This window comes from Chelonia mydas, chromosome 23 (assembly GCF_015237465.2).
Source record: "Chelonia mydas isolate rCheMyd1 chromosome 23, rCheMyd1.pri.v2, whole genome shotgun sequence".
Taxonomy (NCBI): Eukaryota; Metazoa; Chordata; order Testudines; family Cheloniidae; genus Chelonia; species Chelonia mydas.
The window spans coordinates 2,747,047-2,764,482 of NC_051263.2; the positions used below are offsets into that span (position 1 = coordinate 2,747,047).

The following is a 17,436-nucleotide window of genomic DNA, read 5'->3' on the forward strand; positions in this document are numbered from 1 at the left end:
GCCCCCCACCAACCCACAGCCCCTTATCAGCCCAGCCCTGCCCCCCTCCAGCCCTGCCGGTGCCCCCCACTCCCAACCTGCAGTCCCCTGCTGTTCCTGTCCCAGAGCCCGGTGGAGCGGGCACCCCCATTGGCGGTGCTGGGCTGTGGGGCAGCGTCCCTTCGGGGTGGAGTTTGCCCCCCCAGACCCTGGCCCCCCAAAGCCACGTGTGCCCAAACCCGGCTTGGAAGCTCCACCCTGAGCGATGCTCCACCCCCCACAGCGTCATCATCCCCGAGAAGCTGGACGCCTTCATCAACAAATACGCCGAGCACACGCATGAGAAGTGGGCCTTCGACAAGGTATGGGGCCCGCGGCCCACAGTGCACTGCTTCCCCCGCCCCTGCTGACCCACAATGCACTGCTCTCCCCCCGCTGACCCACAATGCACTGCTTCTCCTGCCGGCCCACAATGCACTGCTCCCCCTGCCCCCGTCAGCCCACAATGCACTGCTCCCCCTGCCCCCGCTGGCCCACAATGCACTGCTCCCCTCCCGACAACCCACAATGCACTGCTTCCCCTATGTGACCTCCCTATGACCCCCATGTCTCTACCCTTGCTATGAACCCTCAGGTCCTCGTGACCTCAGTGTGACCTCCCCGTGACCCCCAGGTCCACACCGTGACCTCCGCCCTCTATGTGACTTCTCTTGTTACCCCCCAACCCCAGCCCCTCTGGGCGTGACCCCTGTGACCCACACCTGGGACCTTTCCTCCGGCAGATCCAGAACAACTGGACCTTCGGGGAGACGATCGATGAGGAGGCCAAGACCCACCCCATGCTGCGCCCCTACAAGACCTTCTCTGAAAAGGTACCCGCCCCTCCCCCTCCTGGCCCCAGCCCATTGGCCCCCTCACCTGCACCCCCCCCGCACTCCGGCCTCCCCCCCACAGTGCACCTGCCAGGCTGCAGAGGTTGGGGGCAGAGACCCTGGGAACCCACTGGTTCCCCCCCATCCTCCTCCGTCTCCCCGGCGGTGCAGATCTCAGCCCGCAGTCCAAGAGGGGCGTCCTCCCATCTTGCTACCCGCCCCCTCCCCCTCCCCCCCCCCCCAGCCAAGCCCTGAGCCAGCACCCGGCTTGGCCCCGCAGGACAAGGAGATCTACCGCTGGCCCATCAAGGAGTCGCTCAAAGCCATGATCGCCTGGGAGTGGACGGTGGAGAAGCCCCACGAGGGCGAGGAGGAGAAGACGGAGAAGAAGAAGACGCGGAAGATCTCGCAGTCAGCCCAGGTGAGGGCAGCGCGCGGCTCCGGGGGTGCTCAGGACTCCTGGGTTCTGTCCCGGCTCTGGGAGAGGAGTGGGGTCTAGTGGTTAGAGCCGGGGAGGGGGGTTTTGGGGGTCAGGACTCCCCAGCTCTGGGAGGGGAGTTGGGGCCAAGTGGTCAGAGCAGGGGGCTGAGAGCCAGGACTCCTGGGTTCCTCCAGCTCTGCCGTTGGGAGCAGGCTCTGTGGTGGGGGCAGTGATGGTACAACCTGGTGGGGTGGGGAGGGGGGGGAACAGCCCCTCTGAACTCTAATCCCTCCCCCACAGGCAACCTACGACCCCAGCCACGGCTACAACCCGCAGCCCATCGACCTGTCGGGGGTGACGCTTTCCCGGGAGCTGCAGGTGAGACATGTCCCCACCCCCAATCTGGGCCTTTTACCCCCCCAGGCCAGCTGGCGTGGAGGTCAGGGGTGGGCCTTGCTGGGATCGGCACATCTGGGTGTGCCCCGTGGGGTGAAATATGTCACACTCCCTGGCTGGGTGGGCCCCATAGGACCCCACGATGGGGATGAATCGCTCACAGCCCCCACCTCTCCCCACAGGCCATGGCGGAGCAGCTGGCTGAGAACTATCACAACACCTGGGGGCGTAAGAAGAAGCAGGAGCTGGAGGCCAAAGGTGAGTGTGTCCGTCCGTCCCCCGCCCAGGAGCGTCTCTGTCTGTGCCTTCCCCAGCTCAGAGTCTGCCCCCGGCTGGACCTGACTGGGCGGGGGGCTGGCTGACTCTCTCTCCGCAGGGGGCGGCTCCCACCCTCTGCTGGTGCCCTACGACACGCTGACGGCCAAGGAGAAGGCCCGTGACCGCGAGAAGGCCCAGGAGCTGCTCAAATTCCTACAGATGAATGGCTACGCCGTGACCAGGTGGGGGCGGGACACATCCTCTCCGTGGCTCACCGCGCTTCTGCCCCACGGGGATCCTTGGGCCCCCTTTCCCCCACATCCCATGGGCTGCCCGTCAGGCCTCATCCCCACCTGGGGGGGATCACGCCATAGAATCCATTGCTCCTGGGGGCCAGACTGTCCCCCACACCTGTTCCCCGCTAAGGGCGGGATTGTTCCCTCCAGTATATTCCCTTCCCCAGGAGTGGGTCGGTCACCATCTGTTCCCCCGGGGGGCGGGGATCTGTCACCTTGTCTGTTCCCCCCTGGGGGCAGGTCCATCTTCCCATCTGTTCCCCCGGGCTTTGGCTGGAGAGGCCAATGCCCCGACCCTGCTCTCTCACAGGGGGCTGAAGGACATGGAGCTCGACTCGTCTTCCATCGAGAAGCGATTTGCCTATGGCTTCCTGCAGCAGCTGCTCAAGTGGATGGACATTTCGCAGGAGTTCATCGCCCACCTGGGTAGGGGGCACACAGCCCGCCATGCGCACCTGGCTGCCCCTCCCAGTATCACTGGGGACCCACAGAGGCTCGGCCGCACTCTGTGTTTCTGGTGCGGGTGGTAAATCCAGGGATCAGAGGAGGGGCTGGGAGCCAGGACTCCTGGGTTCTGTGCCCAGCTCTGGGAGGGGAGTGGTGTCTCGGGGTTAGAGCAGGGGAGATGGGAGCCAGGACTCCTTGGTTCTCCTGCATGCCAGCTGCTCCCCAGGGGCTTGGAGGCATCTGCAGAAATATGGAAAAGTTGCCTGAATGTGTTAAAGCTTGAGTCTACCCAGAGCCCCAGGGTCGGGGAGGGGGAAACAATCCCCACAGCCCCCCAGGCACTCACAGCATCTTGTCTCCTTGCAGAGGCCGTGGTGAGCAGCGGGCGGGTGGAGAAATCGCCCCATGAGCAGGAGATCAAGTTCTTCGCCAAGGTCAGTTTGTCCAGACTGGTCCGTTCCCCTGCCGTCAAAGGGGGGCTCCTCCAGTGGGGAGGGGGTGCCTGAGCCATGGAGGTGTGGGTGAGGGGCTTGGATCCGGGGGAAGGGGCATCTGAGCCATGGGGGAGTGTTAAGTGCTGGAGGCTGGGATATTGTTGCCTTTGTAACACAGTTCAGGTTGCCTGGTGCTTGTGTCCTTGGAGTTATCATCACTGGCAGGTAGCGCAGGCTGCCCGGGGCGTCTGCTCTTGGAGCTCCGGTGTTATCGGCCCGGGGGCGTCTGCCCTTGGAGCTCCGGTGTTATCGGCCCGGGGCATCTGCACTTGGACCTCCGGTGTTATCGGCCCGGGGCATCTGCACTTGGAGCTCCGGTGTTACACGCCCGGGGCGCCTGCCCTTGGAGCTCCGGTGTTACACGCCCGGGGCGTCTGCCCTTGGAGCTCCGGTGTTATCGGGCCCGGGGCGTCTGCCCTTGGAGCTCCGGTGTTATCGGCCCGGGGGCGTCTGCCCTTGGAGCTCCGGTGTTATCGGCCCGGGGCGTCTGCCCTTGGAGCTCCGGTGTTATCGGCCCTGGCAGGTCGCGTGGGAAGGGAACGGAGCCAGGGTGAGCTAACACCGCTGTTACTCTGACTCCCCGTCGTCCCCGCTCACCCTCCATCTCCTGGGTGTGGGGCCCGGCTCGGGGTGTGGGAGGAGGTCTCTCTGTCCCAGGTCACTGTCTGTGCCACGTGTGGCGGAGGTCACATCTCCTCCCTGTGGGGGCTCTGACGTTCACCCCCAGCCCGTGAGGGTGGTGGGTGGGGGTGCAGGCTTGCTGCCAGCCATGGTGATGTCTCCCCGCCACTGACCCACCTCCTCCCCCCCCACCCTCCACCCCAGATCCTGCTGCCTCTCATCAACCAGTACTTCCACAACCACTGTCTCTACTTCCTGTCCACACCCGCCAAGGTGCTGGGCAGCGGGGGCCATGCCTCCAACAAGGAGAAGGAGATGATCACCAGGTGAGTGGGGAGTGCAGTGGGGGAAGGGGGTCCCTGGGCAGGGGTGGGGGGGCCATACCTGGGCGTCACCCTCAGTGCAGCCTGGCCCCAGGTGTGCGTCAGACCAGAGGCCCCCATCCAGCCAGGTGGCAGCCAGAGGCTTAACCCCCTTCCCCCCGCTCTCCCCCGCATGCTGACTCAGAGCTCCAGGTGTGGGGCTCTGCTGGTGCCCCTCACTCCTGACCTGCAGCCCTGCTAACCCAGCCCTGGGCTTCCCCCACCCCAGCTCTGCCAGTGCCCCTCACTCCCAACCTGCAGCCCCTGCCGTCCTGCCCAGGGCTCCCTACCCGCAAGTGCTGTTAATGGGGGAGTGATGAGAGCCCCATTGATCCTCCTCCCTTTTCTGCCTCCGATCTCTGCCCCGTGTGCACTTTTCCTCTGCAGTGTCTCTCTCTTTCACTCTCTCTTTTCCTCTCTCCCCCTCTCCCTTCAGCCTTTTCTGCAAGCTTGCAGCCCTGGTCAGGCACCGGGTCTCTCTGTTCGGTAAGCGCCCCTCACCGTGGGGCTGGGCTCTCTGGGGGTGGGTGGGGCGCCTGGCCTTGCCCATCGCCCAGCCCTGGGGGATGGGGGCTGGGCTGGGCTGAGCCAAACCCCAGAGGGAGCAGCTGTGACCCATCCCAGATTACTCTGGGCTTGTTGGGGGCTGTCCTGCCCCCCAGTCCCAACCCCTTTCACTTCCCCCTTGTATCCCTGCCCCCCACGCTGTGGCCCTGCTCCTCTCCCAGTCTGTGCAGGGCCCAGGTGTGTAGCCAAGCAGTTGTCTCTTGACCCCTCTGCCTGGATCCCCCTTCCCCAGAGGCCTGACTCCCCCCTCCCCAGTGATGCAGGGTCTCTCCCCCCAGGCACGGACGCTGCGGCTGTGGTGAATTGCCTGCACATCCTGGCCCGCTCCTTGGATGCCAGGTGAGCCCCTCGGGCTGCGTCCCCTCCCCGGAGTGGCTGGTGGGGCAGGATTGGGGCTAGACAGAGCCATGGGCGGGGCCGGGGACTGAGACCAAGAGGCGGGAGCTAAAGAAATAGGGGAGATTTCACTGCCCAGAGACAATGCCCAGAACTAGGAACCCCTCACCTGGTGTGGAGATGCGTCCCCTCTGGGGTGGGGCTGGTTACACAGGGACCCCTTGCCTGGCGCGGAGATGCGTCCCCTCCGGGGTGGGGCTGGTTACACAGGGACCCCTTGCCTGGCGCGGAGATGTGTCCCCTCCGGGCTGGGGCGCGGGGCGGGTGACGCGGGGACCCCTCGCCCGGCGCGGAGATGCGTCCCCTCCGGGGTGGGGCGCGGGGCGGGTTACGCGGGGACCCCTCACCCGGCGCGGAGATGCGTCCCCTCCGGGGTGGGGCGCGGGGCGGGTGACGCGGGGACCCCTCGCCCGGCGCGGAGATGCGTCCCCTCCGGGGTGGGGCGCGGGGCGGGTGACGCGGGGACCCCTTGCCTGGCGCGGAGATGTGTCCCCTCCGGGCTGGGGCGCGGGGCGGGTTACGCGGGGACCCCTCGCCCGGCGCGGAGATGCGTCCCCTCTGGGGTGGGACTCGGGGCGGGTGACACGGGGACCCCGTGGCTGAGCCACTCTCGTGGCAGGACGGTGATGAAGTCAGGGCCGGAGATCGTCAAGGCCGGGCTGCGCTCGTTCTTCGAGAGTGCCTCGGAGGACATCGAGAAGATGGTGGAGAACCTCAAGCTGGGCAAGGTGTCGCAGTCCCGCACCCAGGTGAAGGGCGTGGCCCAGAACATCAACTACACCACGGTGGTGCTCCTGCCCGTGCTCACCTCCCTCTTCGAGCACATCGCCCAGCACCAGTTCGGGGACGACGTCATCCGTAAGCGGGGGCTGGGGCCTCGGGGGGGGCCATGGGGCAGGAGGGGTGGGAGTGCCAGGGAGTGGGGGGTGCTGGTGGGCACCCGGGGCAGAGGGAGGGACTGGGGATTGGGGAGGGGGGGGGCAAGGGAGGAAGTGAGGGCGGGCAGGGAATCTGGAGGGGTGGGGGGCTGAGGGCAGCAGGGGGAGGGGTGCCAGGGGTAGGGCTGGACCCCCATGGCCCAGCAGGAGCTGGCAGCCCAGGCCCCATACAACCCGCGCCACCCACGTGACCAGCACCAAGTGGCAGCGCTGGGCGCCTCCCCACCCCACATGGGGGCCCCCCCAGCCGCAGGGCCCCCCTTTCCATGGTGAATCACCGCCAAGAGCCAGGCAAGGCGGCCCCTCCCCCACCCCAATCCGGGCCTTTTGAGATGTGGGGCAGGTTTGCCCCCAAGCCAAATGTGGGGGATTGTGGGAGAAGCGATGCCCCCCCCTGATCTGCCCCCTCCCCCCCAGTGGACGATGTCCAGGTCTCCTGCTACCGGACCCTGTGTAGCATCTACTCACTGGGCACCACCAGGAACCCCTACGTGGAGCGGTGAGTTGGGGGGCTGGGGCGGGGGGGACACGAGGACAAGAAGGGACGACCGAGGTGGGGTGAGAGGGCTCAGGGGCGATGGAGCCGGGGGGGGGGTGGTCCGAGGGGAGGGCACAGGGGCAGGGGAGCCGGGGGGAGGGTGTCGGAGGGGAGGGCACATGGGCGATGGAGCCGGGGTGGGGGGATGGGACAGAGCTGGGCCAGGGACGAGTGCCCAGCTGAAGGGTCTCTGATTCCCTCCCCCCACCCCCCCCAGGCAGCGCCCCGCCCTGGGTGAGTGCCTGGCCCGGTTGGCAGCCGCAATGCCCGTGGCCTTCCTGGAGCCACATCTGAACACGCACAACCCCTGCTCCGTCTACACCACCAAGTCGCCGCGGGAGCGTGCCAGTGAGTGCCCCCCGTCGCCCCCCCTTCCCCGCCCGTCGGCTCCCCCAGTGTCTGCGGTTTGGGGCTTGTCCTGGGAAAGGGCCCCAGAGCCCAGAGGGCCCCGCACTCTACGGCTCCGTCCCCCCTTTGGGATGTCCCTGGAGCTGGGGGACTCCCATGTGAGCCCCCCAACACCCCACTGTGGGGATGTCCCTGGTACTCAGGAGTTCCCAGGGAACCCCCCTACACAATGGGGATTCCCCTGGAGCTGGGGGATTCCGTGTGACCCCCCTCCTTACCTCCATTGTGGGGATGTCCCTGGAGCTGGGGGATTCCCAAGGGACCCCCCACCATGGGGTTTCCCCTGTAACTCTGCCCCCCCCGGGGGATCCCCGGGTGACCCTCCCTCCCCACGGGGCGTCCCTGGCGCTGCCTGGTCCCCCCAGTGTTCACGCCTGCCCCCCGCAGTCCTGGGGCTGCCCAGCTGCGTGGAGGAGATGTGCCCCGACATCCCGGAGCTGGAGCGGCTCATGAAGGAGATCAGCGGGCTGGCGGAGTCGGGCGCCCGCTACACCGAGATGCCGCACGTCATCGAGGTCACGCTGCCCATGCTCTGCAACTACCTGCCCCGCTGGTGGGAGCGGGGCCCCGAGACCCTCCCCCAGGGGCCCTGGTGCACCCAGGTGACCTCCGAGCACCTCAACACCCTGCTCGGCAACATTCTCCGCATCATCGTCAACAACCTGGGCATCGACGAGGCCTCCTGGATGAAGAGGCTGGCAGGTACCAGGGGGCAGGGGCTGGGGTGGGGCCTTTCCCCTGGGGGCGGCACCAGCTCAGACCCCGGGGACTGGCTGGTTCAGGGGGGCGACGAATGGGACACGGGGCCTTTTCCCTCTAGGGGGCACCGGCCCTGACCCAACCCCAGGGCAGGGACTGGCTGGATCAAAGGGGTGGGGAATGGGACACAGGGTCTTTCTCCTTGGGGGGCGCCAGCTCTGACCCAGGGGGAGCTGGCTGGCTCAAGGGGGCAGGAAATGAGGTGCAAGGCCTTTCCCCTTTAGGGGGTGCTGGCTCCCATGTGGGGGGCTGATTGGCTAGCGGGGGCGTGGGGCGAGGCAGTGAACGGGACATGAGGCCTTTCTTCTCTAGGGGGCACCAGCTCCAATCCGGCCCCAGGGCGGGGGGTGGCTGGCTCAGGGGGGCAGGGAATGGGGCACAGGACCTTTCCCCTCTAGGGGGCGCCAGCTGTGACCCAGGTGGGGCTGGCTGGCTCAGTGGGGCAGAGAATGGGGCGCAGGACCTTTCCCCTCTAGGGGGCACGGCTCAGGGGGGCAGCGGGGGGGAGACACCATCTGGCTGGCTCACCCCGACCCCCAACCCGCTTCCCACCCAGTCTTCGCCCAGCCCATCGTGAGCAAGGCGCAGCCCGAGCTCCTGCGCTCGCATTTCATCCCCACCATGGAGAAGCTGAAGAAGCGCTCGGGGAAGGTGGTGGCCGAGGAGGAGCAGCTGCGGCTGGAGGCCAAGACCGAGTCGGAGGACGCGGAGCTGCTGATCCGCGACGAGTTCTCCGTGCTCTGCCGGGACCTGTACGCCCTCTACCCGCTGCTCATCCGCTACGTGGACAACAACAGGTGGGCGGGGCCTGGCCTGGGAGAGCCACGGCAAGGGGCGGGGCCTGGCCTGGGAGAGCCATGGCAGGGGGTGGGGCCTGCTCTGTATGCCACAGGGAGGGGCGGGGCCTGGCTTGGGAGAGCCACGGCAAGGGGCGGGGCCTGGCTTGGGAGAGCCACGGCAAGGGGCGGGGCCCGGCCGGGAGAGCCACGGCAAGGGGCGGGGCCCGGCCGGGAGAGCCACGGCAAGGGGCGGGGCCTGGCCTGGGAGAGCCACGGCAGGGGGTGGGGCCTGCTCTGTATGCCACAGAGAGGGGCGAGGTCTGGCTGGGGCATGCCATGGGAGGGGGGGGCGTGGCCTGCTGCGTGTGCCAGGTGAGGAGGCGGGGCCCAGCCCGGGAGAGCCACGCCCCCTCAGAACTCCCGCCGCTCCCTGGTTCAAATCCAGCCACAGCTCGGAAACACCCTCCCCGCCCCCCCCCGGCAAAGGGGGCCCTGTCAGCCCCAGGCGGAGGTCGGGCATCTGCTGATGGTGCCCTGTGTGTCCCCAGGGCCAAGTGGCTGATGGAGCCCAACTCGGACGCCGAGGAGCTCTTCCGCATGGTGGGCGAGGTCTTCATCTACTGGTCCAAGTCGCATGTAAGTGGGGGCGGGTGGGAGGTGTCCGGGGCTGGGGCGGGGACAAGTGGGGAGGTGCCAGGAGCCAGCCGCGGGGACGGGCGGGAGGTGCCGGGGGCAGGGGTGGGAAGTGACCCCAGCTAAGCAGGATTGGGGCTGGGTCCTGCGTGGATGGGGGATCCCTGAGGAGCGCTAGGGGGCACTGTGCTGCCGGAGGTCGGGGCTCAATAAGCGATGCTGACCCCAGTGCCCCAGGGTGGCAATAGGGGGCGCTGGGCTGCAGGGAGCGGGGCAGGGGTTCGACAGGGACGCTGGGCTGTGGGGAGCGAATCGGGGGCTCAGCAGGGGGCGCTGTGCTGCGGGGAGCGGGGCGGGAGATCACTAGGGGGCGCTGTGCTGCGGGGAGCGGGGCAGGGGCCCGGCAGGGGGTGCTGGGCTGTGGGGGATCGGCTCTAACCGGGGTCTCGGCTTACCCTGTCCCCCTCTCCCAGAATTTCAAGCGGGAGGAGCAGAACTTCGTGGTGCAGAACGAGATTAACAACATGTCCTTCCTGACGGCCGACAGCAAAAGTAAAATGTCCAAGGTGAGGCGATTTGGGGCACAGGGGAGCCCTGCCCCAGGGCCTGTGGGGCAGGGCGATCGCGGGGGATTCACGCCGGGAAGGGCCACCTGGATGCTGCCTGACCCGGCTCCCCCGTGCCCCCTGCTCCAGATGCTCAAACGCTCGTGTGACTCCAGGCACCAATGTTTGGTGCCAAATCTCGTCCCGAGGGCCCTCGGGTCCAGCCGGGTGGGCAGAGGGGGCGGCCCCGCTGTAGGGTCATCTGCAGGCGGGTTCCCCGGGGAGCCCAGAGCTCACGGCACCGTCGGAGAATGGGGGCCAAGGGGCGCGGATTGATCGAGCCACCCGCCCTGTGTGTGGGGCTGGCGGGGGGCTGCCTGGGGACTCTGAGCCACCCTGATCCAGGCTATGGGTGCTGGGGGGTGGTCCCATGCGCCCCCTCCCCCTCCCCCAATCCAGTCCACAGGGTGCTGTCCTGCCATCCCCCGATCTAACCACCAGGGGCGCTATTCTGCCATAGCCCCCCTTGTAACCTCCAGGGCGCCGTCCGATGAGCTCCCCACGGATCTGTGCTGGGGGCACCCCCATGCCCCGGGTGGCCCCGCTCTCATCCCGGGCGTGCATTGCAGCCGCCGTGGGGGCTCGCGGCCCGTCTAACATGTCTCTTCTGTCTTGTCTCCCCTTCTCTCCTGGCCGGGTTCCTTTAGTCTGGAGAAGGCCAGGTAGCGTCTCACTTCTCTTCGGCTGCACAGAGACCGCATGGCGCCTTGTGTCTGTGTCTGATCTGCCAGCCCCCAGTCTCCCCCCTTCCCCACAGCGGCGGGGTCCTCCCCAGCCCGCTCCCCATGCCCACGGCACCCTGTGTCGCACGTCCCAGGAGCTGGCAGCCGGGGGCTGGGCGAGCGACGGTGTGTGACGGAGCAGGGAGTGGGGAGGACTGACCGGGAAATGGCGTCTAGTTCTGCTGGGACTGTCTGCATGGGGGATGGGAGAGCCAGGGGTGACTCCACCGGAGTGAGGAGACCTGAGCCTGTCACCTGAACTGGAAGGTGGCCGGCGCTCCCTCGAGGCCGAAAGGCAGGGTCAGGAACTCATAGAGCCCCAGAGGGGTGATAAAGGCCCTTTCAGCCGGGCATCTGCATCCAGCGGCACTTGCCAGTAGCCCCTTGTAAGGTCCATGGTGGTAAGGTACCGAGCTCCTCCCAGCTTGTCTAGGAGCTCGTCCGGCCTGGGCATGGGGTAGGCATCAGATACAGTGATGGCCTTGAGCTTCCGATAGTCCACACAGAACCGGACCGACCCATCCTTTTTGGGGACCAGCACCACCGGCGAGGCCCAAGGGCTGGCAGATGGCTGGATCACCCCCAAAGCCAGCATGTCCTGGACCTCTCTTTCCAGGTCCTGTGCAGTTTTCCCTGTGACTCGGAAAGGGGAGCATCTTATCGGCGGGTGGGACCCTGTCTGCACCCGGTGGACAGTCAGATTAGTGCGTCCAGGCTGGTTGGAAAACAGCTGTCCGTATGGATGCAGCCACCCCTCTGATCTCAGCTTGCTGGGCAGGGGTTAGCTGATCCGAGAGGGGAATTGTTTCCAGGGGGGAACCAGCTCTGGTCCCAGGGAACAGATCTACTAAAGGGTCATCTCCCTGCTCCTCCCACTGTCCACACATGGCCAACACCACATTCCCCCTGGCATAACATGGCTTCATCATATTCACATGGTACACCCGGCGGTGGTGTGCCCGGTTAGGTAGCTCCACCACATAGTTTACCACGTTTAGCTTCTTGACAACCTTGAAGAGACCTTCCCAAGTGGCCTGTAGTTTGTTTTTCCTCACGGGGATGACAACCATCGCCGGATCCCTGGTGGCATAGGCGCGGGCCCGCGCCGTGCAGTCATACCAGACAGTCTGCTTCTTCTGGGCTCTGGCCAGATTCTCCCTGGCTAGGCCCATGAGTTCAGCAAGTCTCTCTTGGAAGATCAGGACATACTCCACCACTGATTCTCCATCGGGCGTGGCCTTCCCCTCCCATTCATCTTTCATCAGGTCCAGGGGCCCCCTTACCCTCCTCCATATAACAGTTCGAAAGGCGAGAACCTGTAGACTCCTGCCTGTACGCGAACAGCAGGTGAGGTAAGTACTTGTCCCAATCCTGCGGGTGCTGGTGCATAAAGGTTTTCAGCATCATCTTTAGCGTCCCATTGAACCTCTGCACCAGCCCATTGGACTGGGGGCAATAAGCTGAGGCCCAGTTGTGCCGGACCCCACACCTCTCCCACAAGCACTGGAGCAGGGCCGACATGAAGTTGGACCCTTGGTCTGTCAAGACTTCCTTGAGGAACCCCACTCGGCTGAAAATGGTCAGGAGCATATCTGCTGTGGTGTCTGCTTCAATGGAAGCTAAGGGCACTGCCTCGGGATAGCGGGTGGCGAAATCTACCACCACCAGAATGTATTTCTTCCCCGACCGTGTCTTCTTGCTGAGAGGCCCCACTATGTCCATGGCCACCTTCTGGAAAGGGTCTCAAAGCCGCTTTCCCCTTGTCCCGGGCCTTCCCCACCCTCTGACAGGGGTCACAGGATCGGCAATACTGCCGGACAGTGGTAAAGACCCCGGGCCAGTAAAAGTTCTGTAGCAACCTCTGCCGGGTGCGCCGGATTCCCTGGTGCCCTGCGAGGGGGATGTCATGGGCCAGGTACAGTAGCTTGCGGCAATACTTCTGGGGGACCACCAGCTGCCTCCTGATCCCACAGGACTCCCCTTCCCCTGGGGGAGCCCATTCTCGGTACAGGAACCCCTTCTCCCACAGGAACTCTCCTGGCAATCTCTCCTCATGGTCCATGCCACACTGAGGTTGGCCAGGTCCCTGAGCTTCCGCAAGGAGGGATCTTTCCTCAACTCGGCCTGGAACTCAGCGGCTGGGGAAAGGATGGGGCCCGGTTCCCTCTCATTGGCCGGGTCTGAGGCCACAGCCTCTCTGAGCCGTGCCCCTCGGCGCTCCCTCCCCACCAGGGTAGGGTCCTGCGCCTCCGGTGTGGTACCCTCCCCGAGGTCAGGGCACAGTGCCCCTCGCCGGCTCTGGCTACGGGTCACGACCAGGGTACCTTGGGGTTTGCTTGGCCAGTCCCCCAGGTCCCCTCCCATTAACACCTCAGTGGGCAAATGGTGGTGCACCCCCACATCCTTGGGGCCCTCCTTGGCCCCCCATTTCAGGTGTACCCTCCCTACGGGCACCTTGAACGGGGTCCCACCCACCCCTGTCAGGGTCAGGTAGGTGTTGGGCATCACCCGATCTGGCGCCACCACCTCAGGCCGGGCCAGCGTCACCTCCACGCCCGTATCCCAGTATCCATTGACCTTCCTCCCATCCACCTCCAGGGGAACAAGGCACTCTCTCTGCAGGGACAGCCCCACGCCCACCCTGTAAACGGAGAACCATGAGTCCGGGGCATCCAGCCCCCCAGAGGAGCTGGCCTGGGGCCCTCCCACCTCCTGAGCAGGTGGTAAACTGGTAGCCCCCCTTTCCTGGGTCGTCTGCCCCTCCTCCAGCTGGGTCCCTACCCAGTTAACCCTGGGGGGGTTCGGTCTGCTCAGTCTGTCCCTGAGCGTGGGGCACTGGGTCCGTATGTGGCCTCTCTGGCCACAGTAATAGCAGCCCATGTCCCGTTGGTCCCTTCGAGCCAGTCGGTTGGCCCTGAGGCTGAATGTTCCCTTGGGAAGGGGTTCTCCATATTTCCCTGCTGGGAGGTCCCATGGTGACTCTCTCTCTGCATTGTGGTGGACCTGTTCCTTTGGGACTCCTCCCTGCCACCCCCTGTCCGGCTCTTCACAAACTCATCGGCCAGCCGCCCTGCGTGTTGCAGGTTCTCTGGCTTTTTGTCCACCAACCATAGCCTCAGGTTGGATGGGCACCGCTCATACAGTTTCTCTAGTACGATCAGTTTAACCAGGTCTTCCTTCGTCTGGGCCCCCTCTGCCCACTTGGTGGCATATCCCTCCACGCGGACGGCTAGTTGCAGATATGAGGCCTCAGGGGTTTTACGCTGACTCTGGAACCTTTCCCGGTACATTTCGGGAGTCAGCCCAAACTCGCATAGCAGGGCCTTTTTGAATAGTTCGTAGCCCCTTTTCTCTGCCCCTTCCAGTCGGCGGTACACTGCCACGGCCTTGGGGTCCAGTGAGGGGGTGAGAAACTGGAGCCTGTCCACAGGATCAACCTGGCGCAGCTCGCAGGCCGTCTCAAAGGCATCCAGGAAGTCATCCATGTCTTCCCCCTCCTTACGCTGGGCCAGGAGGCACTTATCAAAGCTCCGTGCCGTCCTGGGTCCCCCATCACTCACCGCAGCCGCGGGCTCGCTGCTCCTCAGCCTGGCCAACTCCAGCTCATGCTGTCTCTGCTTCTCTTCATGCTGCCTCTGTTTCTCCTTCTCCTCCAGCTCATGCTGATGCTGCTTTTCCTGCTCCTGACGCTGCTCTTCCCGCTCCTCCTGCAGTTCCCGCTGCTTGAGCTCCAACTCTCTGTTTTAGCTCCTTCTCCCATTGCAGCCACCTCAGCTCCAGCAATGGGGAGCCTGCTGGGAGGATCCCCTTCTGGCCGCAGGGGTCACAGTGCCCTCAGTATTCACAGGGCTCCTCCCAGCCCTTCCCCTAGGCATAGGTAGGAGGGGTCTTGGGAAGCCCTCAGCAGCCTCCTGTTCACTTCCCACTGGGACAGACACTGGTGCCTGCAGTGCATCTGCCAGGCTGCTTCCCTCCGAGACAGGGATCAGTTCCTTGGAGCGATCTCCCTCCTCCAGCTGGGCAATCAGCTGTTCTTTGGTGAGCCTCGCAATGCGCAGCCCCCTCTGCTTGCACAGCTCCACCAGGTCGCTCTTAAGGCGCTTGCTATGTATCTCCTTGCTGGCCACTCGCAGGCCTGTGTGCTCGCTGCTCCCCACGGTTTCCAGGGAGGACCCCTAGGGTGCCAGCCCTTCTCGAGTTCTTTGCCAGGGTCGAGCGGCAGACTCCTCCGCCCCTGGGACTGCTCGCTGCAATCCCCCGGGGGACCCTGTTACTGCAAAAGTCCTTCTCGGGGGTCACACGCTCCCAGGGATAACCGCCCCCCCCGAAACCGCTCCTCTCTGAGCCTTCAGCACGCCTGGTCCTCGTCAATCCCCCTTCATCTTACTGCTCCCCCGTCACTTACTGCAAGAAGCACCGCCCACGGGGTGCAGTAGATCCCACCGCTGCCACCAGTTGTCACGGAGTGTGGGGGAGTCGGGGCCCTGCACCCCTCTTCCTGGGATTCCCCGTGACTCTCAGCCAGCCAGTAAAATGGAAGGTTTATTAGATGACAGGAACGCGGTCTAAAACAGAACTTGTGGGTACAACCAGGACCCCTCAGTCAAGTCCTTCTACGGGGCAGGGAGCTTAGACGCCAGGCTTGGGGTTCCCTGCGTTCGACCACCCAGCCCCAAACTGAAACCAAAAAACCTCCCTCCCCCGGTCTCACTCTCCCCCCCCCCCCCCCCCCAGCTCCTGCTCCAGCCTTTGTCCAGGTTCTTGGGCAAAGGTGTCACCTGGGTCCAACCCCCTCCCAGCTCAGGTGGCAGGCTCGGGTCTCCTCACTCCCGTGGAGTCACCCCCGGCTCTCCCATCCCCCGTGCAGACAGTCCCAGCAGAACTCGACGCCATTCCCTGGTCAGTCCACCCCGCTCCGTCGCACGGTGCCCGCTCTGCACCCAGCCCACGGCCCGTCGGCTATCAGCACACCCAGCCCACCGGCCCCGCGCCACCTTCCCTCTGCCGGGGCTTTTCACCGGCGACCTGGGGCCCAGCGCGGGGGATTTGTGCCCCCCCCTTCCCCAGCGTTTGCTCCTTGCCCCCAGCTGTCTCTCAGCCCCGAAGCTGCATGCGCCAGGCCAGCTCTCTCCGGCTCCTGATCTGAACCGGTTTGGTTCCTCTGGGCTCTCGCTGTGCAAAGCTGGGGAATGGGGGACGGGGAGGAGTGAGGTCCCGTCCCTGTTCTTGACCCCCCCCCCACCCCTGGATCACGGAGCTCATAATCACCCCTCGTGACATCCCAGCCGGAGCAGGGGAGGAGGCGGTGCACAGGGATGTCGCAGGCAGATTATGCTGCCTTGCCTGCCTGCCGGGCTGTGTGTGCCGTGGGGTGGGGTGCAGCTGTTGGGGGGTGGGAGAGCTGTCTGCGCCGTCCCCTCCCGGTTCGTGCCCCCAGCTTGGCAGGGGCTGCCCCAGGAAGAGCTGTGGTGTCCCTGGGGTGATGTCTCCGTCCCCTGCCTGGGGAACCCCCATGCAGCCCGTGACACGTGGGGGGAGCCTCCACCCGGTCAGCTCCCTCGGACCCTGTGTTTCCTGGCGGCTTGCTGGGTCCACAGCCCTCCCGCTGAGGTGACCCTGGGCTCCTGCGGCCTGAGCTCGCCGGCCGTTCCCAGGTGGATTCGAGGAGCCCTGAGCCCCCCGCTGTATCGGGGTGGGGGGTGAGGCGGCCCAGGCCGGCCAGGGGCTGCGCTCACACAGAGGGGCTGGGCCGGGCGGTGGGTTCAAAACTGGAGATTCCTGAATTGTCAGCATCCGTGACTGAGCGATCGTGTCCCCTGGGGGGGCGGCCCCCCGACTTGAGCTATCCTAGTCCTTGAGGATGCCCCTCCTCAGATCCCCCAGGGGTTACCCAGCCATCTTTGCCCTTTCACCTTTTTCAAAGTGGCCCTGCTCCTCCCCTCCCCCCATGGAGGTGGGAAGCCCCGCCCCTCTTGGGAAGCCCCACCCCTCCACCTTGGTGGGGGTGGGGCTAGCCCGGTACCCCTCTCAGGGTGGGAGGGACGCTGCTGTGGCCGGACGCTTCTGCCTTGGCATGTTGGTTGGAGGCAGAGGACTGTGGGGTGGGGAGGGTCACTGCCGGGGCCCCACCCTGACACCCCCCTGTACCCCCCAGGCGGGCAGCTCAGAGCAGGAGCGGACCAAGAAGAAGCGGCGGGGGGATCGCTACTCCGTGCAGACCTCGCTCATCGTGGCCACGCTGAAGAAGATGCTGCCCATCGGCCTCAACATGTGCTCGCCCACGGACCAGGAGCTCATCACCCTGGCCAAGGGCCGCTATGCCCTGGTGAGCCGGGGAGGAGCCGGGTGGAGCAGGGGGAGGAGCCGGGTGGAGCAGGGGGAGGAGCCGGGGGAGTGGGGGAGGAGCTGGGGGAGTGGAGGGAGGAGCCAGGGTAAACAGGGGGCGGAGCCAGCGGTGGAACTGGATGGGGCTGTTGCCCTTGGGGGTGCAATGAGTCTGAGGGGGAGGGACGGTAATAAGCAGCTGTGGGGGGGGGGAGCGGCTTGTGCTGGGGGGGCAGCTGGGGCTCCGTGCCCCCCCCCGGGTGACAAACTCTGTGCCCCCCCACCCCACAGAAAGACACCGACGAGGAGGTGCGGGATGTTCTTAACAACAACCTGCACCTGCAGAGCAAGGTGAGTGTCCTCTCCAAAGGCCGGCACCCCCTCTCCTCCCCCGGGCACCACGGGCCAGCCCCCATTTCCCCCCCAGGGCACCATGAGTTGGCCCCATTCCCCCCGCCAGGCAGCACGGGCCAGCCCCCATTCCCCCGCCCCTGGGTGCCACAGGCCAGCCCCCCTTTTCCCTCTGGGTGCCAAGAGCCAGCCCCTCTCTCAGCCCCCCGGGTGGCATGGACCAGCCCCGTCATTTCCTCTCTGGGGCTATGTGTCAGCCCCCCCACCTCC

At 65.8% G+C, this 17,436-nt stretch overlaps 1 protein-coding gene across 2 annotated transcripts in view; it reads left to right on the forward strand.

Annotated features, from left to right (window-relative positions):
- RYR1 (ryanodine receptor 1) overlaps positions 1-17,436 on the forward strand; it is a 93,919-nt gene that overhangs the window by 54,970 nt on the left and 21,513 nt on the right. For both annotated transcript variants that reach the window (XM_043534534.1, XM_043534533.1), the window contains exons 53-72: positions 263-341; positions 762-851; positions 1,132-1,272; positions 1,573-1,650; positions 1,851-1,926; positions 2,045-2,168; positions 2,533-2,648; positions 3,036-3,103; positions 3,989-4,110; positions 4,583-4,632; positions 4,992-5,052; positions 5,729-5,967; positions 6,465-6,546; positions 6,803-6,933; positions 7,381-7,695; positions 8,309-8,549; positions 9,080-9,167; positions 9,638-9,730; positions 16,646-16,816; positions 17,107-17,166. In XM_043534534.1, the coding sequence (XP_043390469.1) occupies positions 263-341; positions 762-851; positions 1,132-1,272; positions 1,573-1,650; positions 1,851-1,926; positions 2,045-2,168; positions 2,533-2,648; positions 3,036-3,103; positions 3,989-4,110; positions 4,583-4,632; positions 4,992-5,052; positions 5,729-5,967; positions 6,465-6,546; positions 6,803-6,933; positions 7,381-7,695; positions 8,309-8,549; positions 9,080-9,167; positions 9,638-9,730; positions 16,646-16,816; positions 17,107-17,166 (2,425 nt within the window). The remainder of the gene's footprint in view (positions 1-262; positions 342-761; positions 852-1,131; positions 1,273-1,572; positions 1,651-1,850; positions 1,927-2,044; positions 2,169-2,532; positions 2,649-3,035; positions 3,104-3,988; positions 4,111-4,582; positions 4,633-4,991; positions 5,053-5,728; positions 5,968-6,464; positions 6,547-6,802; positions 6,934-7,380; positions 7,696-8,308; positions 8,550-9,079; positions 9,168-9,637; positions 9,731-16,645; positions 16,817-17,106; positions 17,167-17,436) is intronic.